Source organism: Pyrus communis, chromosome 9 (genome assembly GCF_963583255.1).
Source record: "Pyrus communis chromosome 9, drPyrComm1.1, whole genome shotgun sequence".
NCBI classification, from domain to species: domain Eukaryota; kingdom Viridiplantae; phylum Streptophyta; class Magnoliopsida; order Rosales; family Rosaceae; genus Pyrus; species Pyrus communis.
In genome coordinates this window covers 9,427,995-9,443,896 of record NC_084811.1, presented here as the reverse complement: position 1 = coordinate 9,443,896, position 15,902 = coordinate 9,427,995, and the positions used below count along the sequence as shown (strand labels likewise).

At 37.7% G+C, this 15,902-nt stretch overlaps 2 protein-coding genes across 2 annotated transcripts; both read left to right on the top strand.

Annotated features, from left to right (window-relative positions):
* On the top strand, window positions 1–2,233 carry LOC137746249 (uncharacterized). Its single transcript, XM_068486323.1, has 2 exons — window positions 1–57; window positions 996–2,233. Exon 2 carries the CDS (start codon window positions 1,028–1,030, stop codon window positions 1,718–1,720), a length of 693 nt encoding a protein of 230 aa, XP_068342424.1. The 5' UTR covers window positions 1–57; window positions 996–1,027; the 3' UTR covers window positions 1,721–2,233.
* A 670-nt stretch (window positions 2,234–2,903) lies between these two features.
* LOC137746239 (pentatricopeptide repeat-containing protein At2g37320) lies at window positions 2,904–4,866 on the top strand. Its single transcript, XM_068486313.1, has one exon. The coding sequence runs from the start codon at window positions 2,939–2,941 to the stop codon at window positions 4,430–4,432; it is 1,494 nt and encodes a 497-aa protein (XP_068342414.1). The 5' UTR covers window positions 2,904–2,938; the 3' UTR covers window positions 4,433–4,866.
* Window positions 4,867–15,902: the final 11,036 nt, after the last annotated feature.

Sequence of the window (15,902 nt, the reverse complement as noted above, 5' to 3'; positions counted from 1 at the left end):
TGGCGGTCGGAACTGGATCTCTACGTCCTCGCTCTTCTTTACCGAAATTGATTAGGGGTAAGCTCCTTCAACCAAAACCCACTTTGCTAAAATGTGTAATTCTTGCAAATATGGCATCCTTTAATCGAACCCGTGGTTATTGTACCAATCTGCAAGTTATGGAAGAAATGTGTGATTCATTTACTTGTTTCTGTTCATACAAATTTTATGATATTTATTCGAGCGTAATGGAAAATGCATTTGTTCAGAGCTCTTTAATTGATTGTATTTTTTTTTATTCATGGGTTTTGATGCATTTTTGTATGTTTGGTAATTTTTGATAAATTTTTTTGGATGTAGAGAGTTGCGGCCTAAATCTTCATATTTGTAGTGTTATGGTTTCACCAAAATATTGGTATCTCAGATTTTACCAGGGTTTAATGCCTGATTTACTCTTATCCTAACTTTACATTTCGGTTTTCGGTTTTCATTTTTTGTGTTAGTGATAGAGGGGAAATACATGGGACATGAAAGGTGAAGGATGGCAGGAGAGGTATCGAAGAAATATACAAGGAAAGGCGTGCGAAATGAAAACTAAAAACTAAAAACCAAAAGCTATTTTAAGTTTATTTTCACTTTCAAGATTTTGTTTTCGTTCGTTCCTTCTTATTTTGCTTTGTGGATGTCTGAAGAAATTCTCAGTGAGAAATTTGTCAATATATTGCCTTGTGGAGGTTTCAATCTGCATTTGCAAAGAGTCTAGTATTTGTTAGTGTTGACGCTTCTATATGTCCAAACTGAAGCCCGACTAGTTTATTTGGCCAGTCTTACACCGTGTTTCCCTTTCTTACTATTCGCAATTGTTGGTAACTTCCTTTCTATGCTTTCCTGTTCTGTTCTCGGGATGACGTGTTTGGTCCAATACTTCATGTGTTAATATCTCCTGCATTGCAACTTCTGAAAATGATACTTATTTTACGGTGAGATAAGGATGTCTTAATTGTTTATGATTGCAGTATTTTTGCATTTATGAGAAGGAGCTCTAGAAATGGAAAGTCCCAGCAACGATCAGAAAGTAGAGCCTTCGTCCGCAGTGGTTTATGAGTTACCAGGGGAGCCTGCTATTGTCATTGACGGAGTGCCCAAAATTCCATCAACTGAAAGCACTCGTTCTGTCTCTGATGCTGCTCATGATGCAGAATTCCGTGGAAATACTGACTTTGGTGAGTGGTTGGAAGGAAGAGAAGTGAGAAAGTTGTTTGGAGAGCAAAACTATTTTGGCACAGTGACTGAGTATGATAAAGAAGCAGGCTGGTACAGGGTGGTGTATGAAGATGGTGACTTTGAAGATCTCGACTGGACTGAGTTAGAACAAGTGCTACTGCCCCTAGACATTATGGTTCCCCTGAAAACAGTAGCCCTAAAAACTCTCAGGAAAAGCAAGAAATTCCTCCGTAAACCTCGGAACGTTATCGCTGGATCTCAAACACAAAAGGCCAAAACCAAGGGAAGTAGGGGAAGGAAGGCCACCTCAGCAATTGAAGGTGCTTCAAAGATTGACTTCAAAGTAGGTGAAGATGCTTCAATGGTGGACTCCAAAGTACTTGAAGATGCTTCGATGGTGGACTCCAAAGTAGCTGAAGCTGCTTTAATGACAGACTCCAAAGCACCTGAATATGCTTTAATGACGGACTCCAAGGCAATTGAAGACGCTTACATGATGAAGTCCGATGGTTTGTAAAGGTTTCACAAAATGAAGTTCAAAGGTCGATGAGGTTAGATTCTGATGGACATGAAACAGCTTGATATAGAGGATGTAGGTTTTGAAAATCGGTATTTCTAGAAGTTTGAAACAAACATTTTTAGACTTGAAAAGAGGATACTACTGACTTGTAAGGTGAACTGTGAGACGTACGTGAAGTATTAGTCAGTGATAGTGCTGTATTGCTTAGGCTAATTGTATGTGTTGTAAAAACGAAACCCTCCTTCTTTTTTTTTTTTTAATCTTTTCGGGGGCAGGATATTTGAACTTGGGCCCGCTCTTAATATTGGGAGGAGAAATACCAGGAGACTAAGAGCTAGTTGGTAAAACAACAAAGCCTTTTAGCTTTGCTAGTTGACATCCTCACTTCATTGTATTATGTGGCTTCATTGGTGAAACAATTTAAAATTTTGATTTTCTTCAACTTAAATTCTTAAGCTGAAAATTGGTTGGAGCTAAAATCCGAAGAAGTTTTTGTCAACAAATTCTAGAATTAACACTCTCCCCACGTACTTTTGGGGCCCTTTAGAATTGCCTTTAAAATAAGTATTTTTGCTCATAAGCATAATTTTAATAGAACAAGTTGAATTTTAGGAAACCTTGGAAGTGCTTAGGAATGACGATTCTAATAATTAAACCTGATAATCGTAGATAATCGTCCGAATGGATTGAATTTGGATATGAAAATTTGAGTATATTTTGGATATGGAGAAAAACCGTGAATAGTTTTCGGTAATGGTTGGATATGGTTATAGGGTCTCCATTCGTATTTTTTCTCGAATCCGAATCTAAACTGAATAATATATAATATAATTATATTAATATTATATAATACACAAATTTTTTTACTTGGTATTAAGTTTTCTTGGAAAAGAATCCTCTTTGGATCCTCTTTGTGGGGATCCGAGGAATCAATTAATCAAGTCTGTTTATCGTATATCGTGTGATCAGAAATTATTTAAAAATTAAAAATTTAAAAATAAATATAAATAATATTTAACGAAAATTAACCGCACAATGTACGATGAACGGACATGATTGATTGATCCTCAAGATCCCCAAAAGATCCTGAGAGGATCATTTTCCAGTTTCTTGGCAATTAACACAGGCCCTACAATTTTTGTTTACCTTTTTTCTTAGCAATCAAATTGTCACACTACATATTTCCAGCAAAGCTCATGGTGTTTGCTCACACGAATGAATGGAGTTCTCCTTCAAGCCTGTGTCAGTTTCAGGAAGAAACTTTCTCAGTCCGTTCTGCAAATACATTCATCTCACTCCAAGCCCTTCTTCTCTTCTCCCAAACTCACACGAACAACCCAAAAAACCAAGAAGCTACAAAACGCTCTCAGAGTTATCGACCTCATCACCCTAAAACCATCCCCCGCCGCGCGCCGCCGCCAAGGCCATCTCCGGCTCATTCAGGACTTTCTGCAGTCAGATTCCGACCACTTTACCGTCGGTTCTGCTTCCTCTGATCCAACAAACCCACCAGTAAAAATCTCAACTTTGTTCGATGAAAGCGTTTTGTCACACGCCATAAGCTCATGTGGGTCTTCTCGAAATCTTCATGGCGGGGTTCAGTACCACTGTGCAGCAATGAGAATTGGGTTTATTTCCAATGTTTATATTGGAAGCTCTTTGGTGAGTCTCTACGGGAGATGCGGTGAGCTGCAGAGTGCATATAAGTTGTTCGACGAAATGCCTGTGAGAAATGTCGTGTCTTGGACTGCCATTATTTCCGGGTTTGCGCAAACGTGGCAGGTTGATGTGTGCTTGCAGCTTTTCAGTGAAATGAGAAACTTTTTGGAACCGAATGATTTTACGTATGCAAGTATTCTGAGTGCTTGTACTGGCAGTGGAGCTCTTGGGCATGGAAGAAGTGCTCATTGTCAAACCATCCGAACGGGCTTTGATTCGTACATTCACATTGCTAATGCTCTTATCTCAATGTATTGCAAGTGTGGGGATGTTAAAGATGCGCTTTACATATTCGAAGATTTGGATGGCAGAGATAATGTATCTTGGAACTCCATGATTGCCGGGTATGCGCAGCACGGCCTTGCATTGCAGGCCGTCGATCTTTTTGAAGAAATGAAGCGGCAACGTGTGAAACCTGATGCCATTACTTTATTGGGCGTGCTCTCTTCGTGTCGTCATGCAGGTCTTGTCAAAGAAGGCCGGCTTTACTTCAATTCAATGATCAAAGAGCATGGTATTCATCCAGAACTAGATCATTATTCGTGTGTTGTTGACCTTCTTGGCCGGGCTGGTCTATTAGAAGAGGCTCGAGAATTCATTGAAAAAATGCCTATTCGTGCCAACGCGATTATATGGGGCTCGCTGCTTTCTTCCTGTAGGGTTCATGGGAGTGTGTGGATTGGCATTGAGGCTGCAGAGAGTAGGCTATTACTAGAGCCAGAGTGTGCTTCAACCCACGTGCAATTGGCAAACCTGTATGCTAGTGTGGGATGTTGGGATGGGGCAGCAAGAATGCGTAAGTTGATGAAGGATAAAGCAATTAAGACAAGTCCTGGGTTCAGCTGGATTGAGATTGGTAACGAGGTTCACAAATTTAGAGCAGAAGACTGTTCAAATCCCAAAATGATTGAAATTATTGATCTCTTGGATAGTTTGGCAGACCACATTAAAACTTTAGCCTATGAGCCTGAAATGGAAGAGGAAGATTAAGCATGATTTATTTTGCCATCAAAGCGGCTAGCAAATAGCAATCGATATAAAATCTACTTTAAAGATTGATTTGTTCTGCTCCAAGATTCGTTCAGAGGTCCTTCTTTCATACAGGTTTTGAATATTAGGATCGATGTGAAGCTTCCTAATGTCTTTTGTGTAAATAAATAGCGAGCTAATAACTTATTGTACGTAGGTTGGTTCGGTTCGGTTTCTATCGGTTTTGGCTTGCTCAAGCGACCACATTATTGGTTGTTTGATTTAAGGAGAGAGAGAGAGACTGTGAAGATGGCGTTCAGAGTCTGTTTGTTTTGATTTATATACACAAAAGCACGAGGAATTTGAGAAGCATGAAATCCTCATGGTATTAGTAAAAAGACGAAGAAAATTAAACAAAAGAAATCCTAATAGAAAAAGGACATGCATTGAGCCAAAGAAATCCTAACAATCCTCCTAGTATCCCTCACTACAAGAACAATGAGTATTAGGGGCGGATATGTGGATTTGTCCCCATTAATTTTCATTGGGGGTGGAAATACAGATTTGTCTCTATGAAAAGTTATAGACGGAACGAAAAGTGCCCCTTTTAATTTTAATACTTTTAGTGCCCCTATTAATTTTATTACTTTTAGTGCAGAAAAATTTTCCTTTAACAATTTTAGCCAGAAGAAAATAAAAATATTAATCCAAACCCTACTTGTTTTCTAAAGTTAGCAGATAATTGTGGATTTCTAAGTGAAAAAAAATCACTCAAGTATTTGGCAAGAAAAGTGTGAGATGTTAATGTATGAATTGAATGGTAGGCCCAGCAGGTATTGAAAATACGTATGTGTCCATCGAGAGCTGAGGGCATGTTAAGTAACAAATTCTGATTACGTTTCACAGTAAAATTTATAATTGCTTCCTGGTTATAGAAGTATTTTCTAAAAATGCACATGGTAGGTGCTTCTTCAAAAAACCTTTTCAAGTACTTATAAAAGCACTGAAATTTTAATATAAATAAATAAAAGTTGAATATGTTTCTCAAAAAATTACTTTTAGCAAAGGCTTTTGTGAGCATAAATATTTTTTACATAAGCAATACTAAAAAGAACTTAAAAAGTAACTAGGACACCGCCGCGAACATCACTAATCAATAACACAATGCAATCTAGAAAAATATTTACACATAACACTATATTATTGGCAACAAACACCACAATAGCGGACCTAAAGGTGAATATGCAACTTGTAAGTAGACCAGGCATTCGTGTCATGTTTTCTGTGTTCCTGTCGTTTTCGTGACATACCTGATATCTTAACGGGTCGTGTCGTGTAACACCTGTTAAAGTAAATGGGTCATATTACCCGAAATCGACCCGTTAATATTACCAAATAGTATGATCCGACCCGTTATCCGTTAAAGAAAATATATTTTAAATTAATAAATAATGAAAATGTGAAACATAATTTGACCCCAAAAAAAAGAAGGAAATTACGTAATGCTAAATTAGTATATGCATAGCACATTGTCACGTAAAGTAAAAAAATATTTGTCTTTCAAGTATTACATACTCCAAAATAAGAGCCTAATGAAAAAACATTAGTATATTACTATAAAATACCAAATGTAAGGATATGCAAAATGAAGGGAGTTGTGTTTCAAGGTTGAGGAACCTTGCACGCTTATATGCTTTCACATTTTTCAGATTTGTACATTAATGTTTACGAATTTTATTTATTTTGAATTCCTTTAAAAATACTATTCATGAGGGTTTGTATGGTTTTAAAATTCAAACGATGATGTACCCATACTCAAAGCGTAGACGATGCAATCACAAGCCTTTGCATATTTTTTCACACTTGTAAAATAATTATTATAATTTTTAATGTGTTTGGTATTGTTAAATTACTTGATATTTTTATTTTTAATGTGTTTTATAATTTTTTAATCTCGCACTTTGCCTATAGTATACTACAAAAAGAAATAAATAAATAAACCTTAAATTTTATAAATTCATATATAATAATAATACAATAATACATATTTTAAAAAATACAATAAATACATATACATTATGGCTATTGTATTCAAGATTCTAAAAGACATTAGGTGCTAGTCGGGCATGAGCTGGGGCTTAGCGCCTAGGCGGCTAGGCGGGGGCATATAATTGCCTATTTATAATATATAAATAAGTGTCTATTTATACTTAAAAGACACATAATTGCATATACAAATTGTAAAATAAAATAACATATAGATGATAAAGTACTAGAACATATTGAAAATATGAGAATCAAGCATATAATGAGTGTTTGTTCAAATATTCAACAAGTCTTTTACATTTTATTGAAAAAATAGAATGTAGACGCCTAGGCGGGTTAGGCGAATATCTAAGTGGCTCTAGGTGCACTTTCTTAATTTTTAGAACAGTGATTGTATTTTATAGTAAGTGTTTTTTAGTAGTTTAAAAAATTAAAATCATCAAAATAACTTTTTTCTTAACGTGTCGAAATGGGTTACCCGCGTGTCACCACATGTTAAGGACCCGTTATTAACGAGTTCTCATCGTGTGACCCGATAACGACCTGATTAGTTATCATGTCGATCCGAAACCCGTTATTTTCGTGTCGTGTAAGAAATTGCTAGGTTTACTTGTAAGGCCCCAATTGGTATTGCATTTTTTTGTCTTCACCAAAAACTAAAAATTAGGCAATAAAAAGGTCATTCCTAGTTCCCACCAAAAGGCCTAGAATTTGGTCTTCCAAGTCTTTGCTATTTGTGGTCCTCACATTTACTAGCTAGCTATATCGTAATGCTTCCAGTTCTACTTTTCCCTGTACTTTTCTTTTGGGTAATTCGAACAAGGACAAACCTGAGGCTCAACGAACACCGTAAATATTAGTTTAATCTTGAATAATTAGAAAACCATTTGAACCGTTCAAGCACGTAAATCTTATTTAAGTTTTCACCATGCAATTAGTCACTTTAATGAACTGCTTTAGTAACTTCACTAGTTGTCATCTGCATGTATAGTTATTCACTCGTTTCGTATGGAAGTAAGATCAAAAGGTCAAAAGACCTTAATTTTGTATTTGTAATTATAAGGCTTTAAGAAACAACAACGCGTGGTCCGGTTTGAGGTTGTGAAGCCTTAGCCGGTTCCAACATCCAGAATGAGGTCACTTTGTATATGTGCTTCAAAAATACCAATTTGGTTAGAAGGCACAAAACTGGACCTACACCAAGCCCAAGAAGATCGAGCACAAGCACAAGATGGTGAAACCTTGCATTCCTCGAGAAGGCAACGGTCCCAACGGAAGCTGAAAGGCTAAGGTACGAAGGCGTTGATGTCGAAAAAAGCAGCCGGAATTGAATAAGCCGGTCGTCTTGATGAATATGGTTGTATGCGTCAAGCCCTTGATTACGCCACTAGTACCCAGCCGATTCTTAGAGTTAATGAAAAAGGTTTCCAGCTGGTGGATTCGTGAAATCCATACAGTCAGAGTGGAAGGCCAAGCATTATTAAAATTGGGAGTTGTATGGCTTGCCCAAACAGTCTTCTTGAAAGACGAATCATGAAAATATGAATCAGGTTAGAAGTAACCAGTTTGGGATGGTTAAAGTTGTTGATTTCTCATAAAATAAAGGTGGGGAGTTTGTTAAGCAAAGACAAGATATGAGATAGAAGGAAAGCCTTGAGGTTTTATAGATGAGCTGGTAAAGAGCTTAAGACCATCTCCAAAGGAGATGTCAAATTTTAAACATCAAAATGATAGTTGATAGTTTATGTGGCAATTTGACATTTTGTACAATATTTTGTTCCACCCGATATGTCAAATAATAATGTCATTTAATATTTTTTTATCTTTTTATGGAGTCCAATGATTAAAGCAACCAATCAAATATTTCAAAAATATAACAACATTTATTATATATTATATTAATTTATTAAAATATCATTTAATAAATTTGAAATCTGTTGTCAAATTTGACAGCAAAAGGCTTTGCCTTCAAATGACTCAGCCCCACCTAAGAAACTGAAAGCTCGTTTGGACAGAGTTTGCTGCCATTTTTTACTGTTGTATGCTTATGTGCCAATTTTGACATCTCCTTTGGAGATGCTCTAAGGGGGTCTCTATCTAAGAGAATCGAGGAATAACTTCAGGGTATGCTTTGTAACTTTAGGGTTTTATATTTTTTGGCGGCTCCTTTGTCTAAAAAATTGGGCACGTGAGCAGCCGAGTAGGAGTTTGACGCGTGGCAGAAGAAAGGAAAAGTGTGTCAGGTAGAGGCAAAGTTGGTGTAAACTGGGATCGAGGCATTTAATGGAAGATACTGGGTGATTTAAAGAATGTTCACTTCTTAAAAACCTTCAAGCCAAGTGTCCATAACCAAGGATTTCAAAAGCGAATGGGCAATGTTGGCCCTGAAATAGCGGGTTGGACCGATATAGGTTAACTCAAGGACTGCAATTCTCAACCTAGTAAATATCCTTCAGCTAGTGGGTTTTGGCACACGAATAGCATTAGTTCGAACGTGTTCTCATGGAAGTAGGATTGTGAAAAGATTAAGAATAAGGATGGCCCAGTTTAGTCTTGCACGAATTGAATTTGCCAAGGATTAGAATAAGCCTTGGATAAATATGAATTATCTTAGGGATTCGAATCTGAAAGATGAATGCCTACATAATTAGACAAAGATGAATGTATCTCATAATGGGACTAGGTTCAGAATCTTGGTGAGAATCAAATTAAGAGGTCGAGATTGGATGAAGATGAAGTTTTGGCTGAGAAAGGATAAACGAATATCCAAGTAGATGCCAAGCAAACACAGTCCTATTAGGACTCTACCTCAGCAGGCTTGTTTATCTTGGAAGCTTTGCCTATAAATAGAAAACACTCTACAACATTGAAAGTCCTTTCAACTCAACAAGCAACTCAAAATGCTTTACGCAAAAACCCTCCCTCTATGTGAAACCTTTCTCACACTTTTTGAGTAAAAAACAATAATATCTTAACCCTTCCTTCAAGACATCTTCAATTTGGACTAACAACACTGTTTGACAACCTAGTGACATCTTCAATTTGGACTACGCACTGGAGCTGTATAACCAAGCGATCAAGGAACATCTTCAGTTTGGACTAACAATGCTACTTCTAGTTGGTTGGTTATCTATCCAAGTCTCGATCAGTGAAGAGTTTTTAACTGATACACCAAAAGAGGTCACTTCATTAGGTTCCCAGCATAATGGAATGTTCTATGATTGGTTACTCTCAGATGCATTGCGGAATTCGTCATTCAAACGGCTGAACCAGGTTCACGATAAAAATGTTCATCTTCTTTGAGTACTTGTGTTTCTACAATCTGATACCGATTCGAAGCACCTATATTCTCACGTATATAGTTGAGGTAGTCGAACTTAGTGAATGATATCCTGAATTTTGCATTGATCTAGGCAACCTTGTTTTCTGGTTCTAGAACTCAATGCTGAGGAGTATTCCTTCCTCGGTTGTAATTGCTCAATTACAGAAGTCAGCAACGCATCAAACACCATTACCATTGCATCTATCTACTCGACCAACTGATTTCTATTGCAAGTTGGCACACTAGCATTCATAAGAAAGACATAGTTAACTCATAGTTACTCGGCTTGTGTGCCACGTAGATGACTTTGTAATGTTTAGGGTCAACATACATACAATGATTGTGGGTTCAATGATGTTTGATGGAATTAATTAGATTAGCTTTCTAAGTTATGCGGTGAGACATGGAGGAGATGGTACAGGGATCAGAGGTTTCTTTTTGGTGATATGGAGGATGAGGTGAAGGATGAAGAGGTGGTGGGCCAACGGCCGTCGTCTGGGAGGATAAGGATGAGGAGATTTATTAGTGGTTTTAGAAGGTGCGAGGACTTTACAAGATTATTCCCTTTTTTCATTATGCTTTAATATATGACATTATGGGATTTTAATAGCATCAATGCTCTATTAGTTGTAAGGACACATGTTGAACTATTAACAAAAAGACACAGAATGAGACAACCATTTTAAGATAGCAAACCCATGGCCAAGGGCAAAAACTTGCTGGAGCTGCAAACTAATTTGGTCTTCCCATTCCTTGCTAGACACAATGGGAGTTATGGACTATTTTTGGTCTCCTCGCAGTTATTGACTATAATTCAATCAAGATAATGTTATATATGATCAGATATATTGTGTTTCGCATATGTTGAGCAAAAAATAATCCAAAAAATTATGAAGCTCACATATGGACTTCTACTTGCAGCTGACAAGAATGCTTTTACTAAATTGGCGATGCCCGCATTTATTCAACGTGCAACCCTCTTGAACACCTAAGTTGTTGACTACGATCTCTCAAAGCTTCGATGCTTATTGCAAGGAGAAAATTTAAAGGTATTAAAGATATGATTAATAACCAAATCCTATCTCTAAAGCTTTCCTTATTGAAGACCAAATCAATTAGGCAAGGAATCACAATCAAACCCAATCAGAGATTCCACGAGATAATTCCAAGGTATTATTAATTAAATAATATATTTAGAATAATTCTCTCTTCCATCCAACAAGGACACCTTGGCCAACTAGATGCCAACACATGGTGTGAGATCCCTTTCCTTATGATTGGCCACATCTCCCTGTAAATACCCAATTTTCCAATAATTTCTGGTAAGCTTTTGCTACGCACTTATGCTCTATGCTCTTTCTGTTTTTAGAGAAATTAACGTAGGTATTGAAGATCTATTGACTAAACCCCTTCCCCCCTCCCCCTCTACCCACCCCACTTCATGGGTGCGTGGCTTTGATGTCTTTGATCAAATGTGTTTAATTATTTTGTAGGTGCAAATTCGTCAAGACTAAAGACAAGAAATTTTAATTATTTTGTAGGTGCAAATTCGTCAAGACTAAAGACAGGAAATTTTTACTACACAAAATGGTGCTTTCATTGAGAGCCTAGTTTAATTCTCGAATAAGTTTTCGCAATTTCTTTTGGAACATCTCCCTCTTTGAATTTTTCTAGGTGCTCCCAAACTTTGAATTTCTAATTCCTTGATTTGCATGCCATACAGGAAGGAAAACACAGTTGAAAAATTTTGAAACCAGAATGAATGGTAAGCCCTACGTGCCTGGATATAGACTAGAGAATGGAAACCCTTAGTAACTCTGCATCATTACTTTTCATGGTTGAGCATAGTTGTTAGAGGCCCCTTGCTACCATAATGGACCACCGCAGCAATAACTCAACATGCAAGCCCAGATGCTGGGCTTAACACCAAGGCCGTGTTGGCCCAGCTAGCAGATCCAACCCATGGGGGCCTAGGCCCAAGCCATAACGTAGGCATATGCACAACATGCCGAATGCAGGCTTTAACAGCCTAGGAGCAAGCCCAAGCCTAGCAAGCTTAGTGGGCAGCGTCTGGCCCAACATCCAACTAGACGGGTTGGCTAACGAAGTCATCTGTGCCCGTATTAACGACTTGTACCTCTGACCTGGCTCTTGAGCTTCAGGTTAGTTTGATTATACCAGGTAGATTGACTCGTGGATTGGTGATTGAACCTGGGTTTTTCGCCCTATTTTCTAGCGATTTGACCCATCTGGGCTCAAATTTCGTACTTATGGTCTCTTTACTAGCGCCCTCTTTAACAACATACCTTGGTGAATCAAGTCCTTGAGCACATCAAGACACAGTGCACTCTTGATGAGATGTTTAAAAGCAGAATGATGATGAATGAGGATATTTGTTTCCAATAACGTTTGATAAGCAACCACTCAACTAATCACAAGCTGAGCGTTTAGGCAGAGTACGCTTCCACTTTGTCCCGTTATGGAAATGTCCTATGTTGCCTTGGCGCTAAAGAAACATTTATTCCCGGCTTGGCATGTGGATGAATATGCACTCATTGTTAGGTCTACGCTTCGACGAACACTCAAGACCTGATTTTAAACACAGTGTCCATTCGCGACTCAGCTCGCAAGAAGTTCTTTCCACTTTACACTAGATCAGATATCACATGGAATGAGAAAAAGCTTAAGAATGTTCTGGTTCAAGTTCAACTGGTAGTCAATGTCAAGCTTAGTCACGAGCAACCCTTCACCAGTCAAAGACAAATGACGTGTACATCATGAGTGACGCAGACCTACATACCATCGCCGGAGGCACCACTATCCCAGCTGAGGAAGATCCAAGAGGAAGTATAAAGGCTTTTAACTGAGCGACTGTGCGATTTCTATTGAATTTAGATCACATATGAAGTGCTTCAGATGAACGTGACTACATGAGCAGGTCGTATTTCACAAACGAGATTGAACAGACAGATCCACCTCTCAAGTTCACTATGCCTCACTTCACCTTATTCAAGGGAAACGGGGATCTGTAAAGACACCTCAAGCACTAACGCAGCGCCACAACCCTCTATAGGAACAACGACGCCCTTATGTTCAAGATTTTTGCTACAACTCTACAGGACGAGGCGCAAGACTAGTTACACACCCCGTCCTACCACTCAATATCAAGAAGGACCTGAAGGGGACTCTTCATAGCTATATCACGGATGTGATGACATGATAGCTAAAGCAATATTCAAGAAGAGACTTGCAACCAAACATCACCGGTTCAGAGAACTAATCATGAGTGAAGACTTGACCCTCGTAAATTCTTATACTTTGGGGAAAAAGCATGCATTTTATAATGAAGCTAAGCTAGACCATAAAACACCTGAGTAACTATAAACATGAAAATTCTATAATGAATGAAACGAGAACATGTGTACAAAGTATATTTGTATTGATTTGAATTTGTAGGTTACAATCTCTGTGTACAATTTTCCTCTGATTCAGTTTTCAAATTTGATATAGATGCGTAGGTTGTTGATCCAAGGGTCACGATGACTTGATCTCGGACGAACGATTAAACAATTTGATTCAAGTTTTGAGCTTGAAACGATGTGTAGATAGTCTTCACCTCAAGTTCGACAAAGGTAGAGTTGATGTAGTACTTCGTTGATCCAAGGGTCTTGACGACTTGATCTTGAATTGAACGTTGTTACAAGTTTTGAGCTTGCAACAAAGTCTTGAAGGAATCGGCACAAGTGCTTATTGATTCTTCAAATGAATGCTTCGGCTTTGGTTGAAAGAAAGCTTTATTCGAAGAGAGCTTTGGCAGCGTATTAATCTTCAAAGATTTGACAGAGGTTTTCATTTTGTGAGAATTTCAGCCCTTCAATGTAGAAATTATCGACCTTGAATGTAGAAATTGTCGACCTTTATGCTTGTTTGAGGACCTTGTATTTATAGACTTCTCAAAGCTTGCATTTGGATTAATTTGGCTTTGATTTGTGTCTTGATTCATTCATGTGAGAATTCAGGCATGTTTTGTGTCTTACTTTCAACCACTTTACCTTGCTTGGCCGAATTATAAGGCTTTCTTGCTTATTTTGTGAGCAATCTTCAATTATTGCTTGTTTTGTGAAGGTACTTTAGCTTTTTTTTTTTTTTTTTTTTTTTTTTTTTCCAGTTTTAGGAGCAATTTGGGTCCCTTGCCGATTTTAAGGAAAGATTCCCCTTTTTTGCCGAATTTTGGGGAAGTTTTGAACTTCCTTTGCTAGACATGTCATTGATGACTTGTCCATTTGTGATGAGTCATATGCTACGTGAAGCTTTGTGATGCACATTTTGTATGCAACCAAATTTACATGTCTACAAATGCCCCCACTTCAAGGCGCTTGTAGGCATGTGCTTGTCACATGTAGGAAACGTGTTTTGAAGTCCTGCAATGTGAATGTTCTAACATAAGGGTCTTAAGAATTGATTTTGAATTAGTTTGCTTCTTCAAGGGCCGTAGAGGTGTATTTCTTGAACAAAATATTTCTTCAAGGGCCATTGAGGCTTGGTCTTGAATTGAAGTGATGAATTTCGTCAAGAGCCGTTGAGGCGTACTTCTTGGACGAAACATTTCTTCAAGGGCTGGAAATGCTTGATCTTGAATGAAATAAAAATTGTCTTCAAGGGTTGTAGAGGCTTGATCTTGAGTGAAAATGATAATTTTCTTCAAGGGTCGTTGAGGCTTGATCTTGAATGAAATTAAATTTTTCTTCAAGGGCCATAGAGGCTTGATCTTGACTAAAATGAAATTTTTCTTCAAGGGCCATAGAAGCTTGATCTCGAAAGAAATGAAATTTTTTTTCAAGGCCGTAGAGGCTTGATCTTGAAAGAAATGAATTTTTTCTTCAAGGGCTGTAGAGGCTTGATCTTAAAAGAAATTTTGGAAACGGATAAATCGGCACATACTTATTGTGCGTATTGATTTTCCATAATTTTGACAAAATACATTTGGTGTATTTTGAGACTTGGATTTTTCCTTATGGGTATATGAAAAATGCTTTTCCTTCCTTAAGTCGGAATCTCCTTCAATTTTGGCAATGAGGGTGATTTACTTCAAGGTTTTGGAAAGCCTTGGTGATTTTCTTCAAGATTTTGGAAAGCCTTGGTGATTTCCTTCAAGGTTTTGGAAAGCTTTGGTGATTTCCTTCAAGGTTTTGGAAAGATTTAATGCTTGTCCTTGGGTAAGTAGGATTTGCATTTTTTTCGTTTCTTTTTTTCTTTTCCACGGCCAAGAGGGTATTTTCCCTTTTGGTTTGGGGAACTTGAAGACTTGTCCTTCCTTTGGAGGGATTTCTTCTGTGAATTTTGGCAAGGGGGCAATTTCCTTTGATGTTTTGGAAATTTTGAAGCCTTTTCCTTATTTCTTTGTTTACTTTTCTTTTCTTTGCTGATTTTTGTTGAAATAGCATGCTTTTTTTTCCTTGTGGCCGAAATTACCTTGCCACTTTTGCTTGGAATTTGCTTCATTCTTTTGGTTGGAATGTATTTCCTTCTTCTGATTTTCCTTTTGCTATTTGGTATGTATTCTCTCTATAGCATTAGGAGACAATTGACCCTTATTTATAGGATAATGGGTGTGTGTTTTTTGTCACACGACCCTTGCCGTGCACATTGACTCTGCTTGGTGCCGTGAGTTTTGGTTGTTTGGTACTTGTTGTAGTACGTTACTTTTTACCGCGTGGTGTTGTGCAAAAGACTACAATGGTGTTACGCTGTGTAGTTCCTTTTGGTCACAGTTTTCCCTTAGTGGTGATGTTGTCGTGCGGTGCAAGAAACTGCTTGCGTAATCGCTACAGGGTTAGCATTTTGATTTTCTTTGATACTGGAGCGTGCTTTGAAGGACCATCTTGTAGCTGCCCTCTTTGCTGTGCTGCTTAAGCTTTGTGGCTGATTTCTTTTCATCATTATGACTTTGTCATCGTCATCCTTCAATGCTCACGGGGTTTGTCTAGCATGTCTTTTGCTTTAGTGAAGCAATTTTTTCCTTCTTGCCACCCCATTCTTGTGCTTATGTTGCCTTGTTTGTTTTGTTGTAACAATGGTATTTTTCAAGTACTTTAAGAGCAATATCATCACCATTCTTGCGAA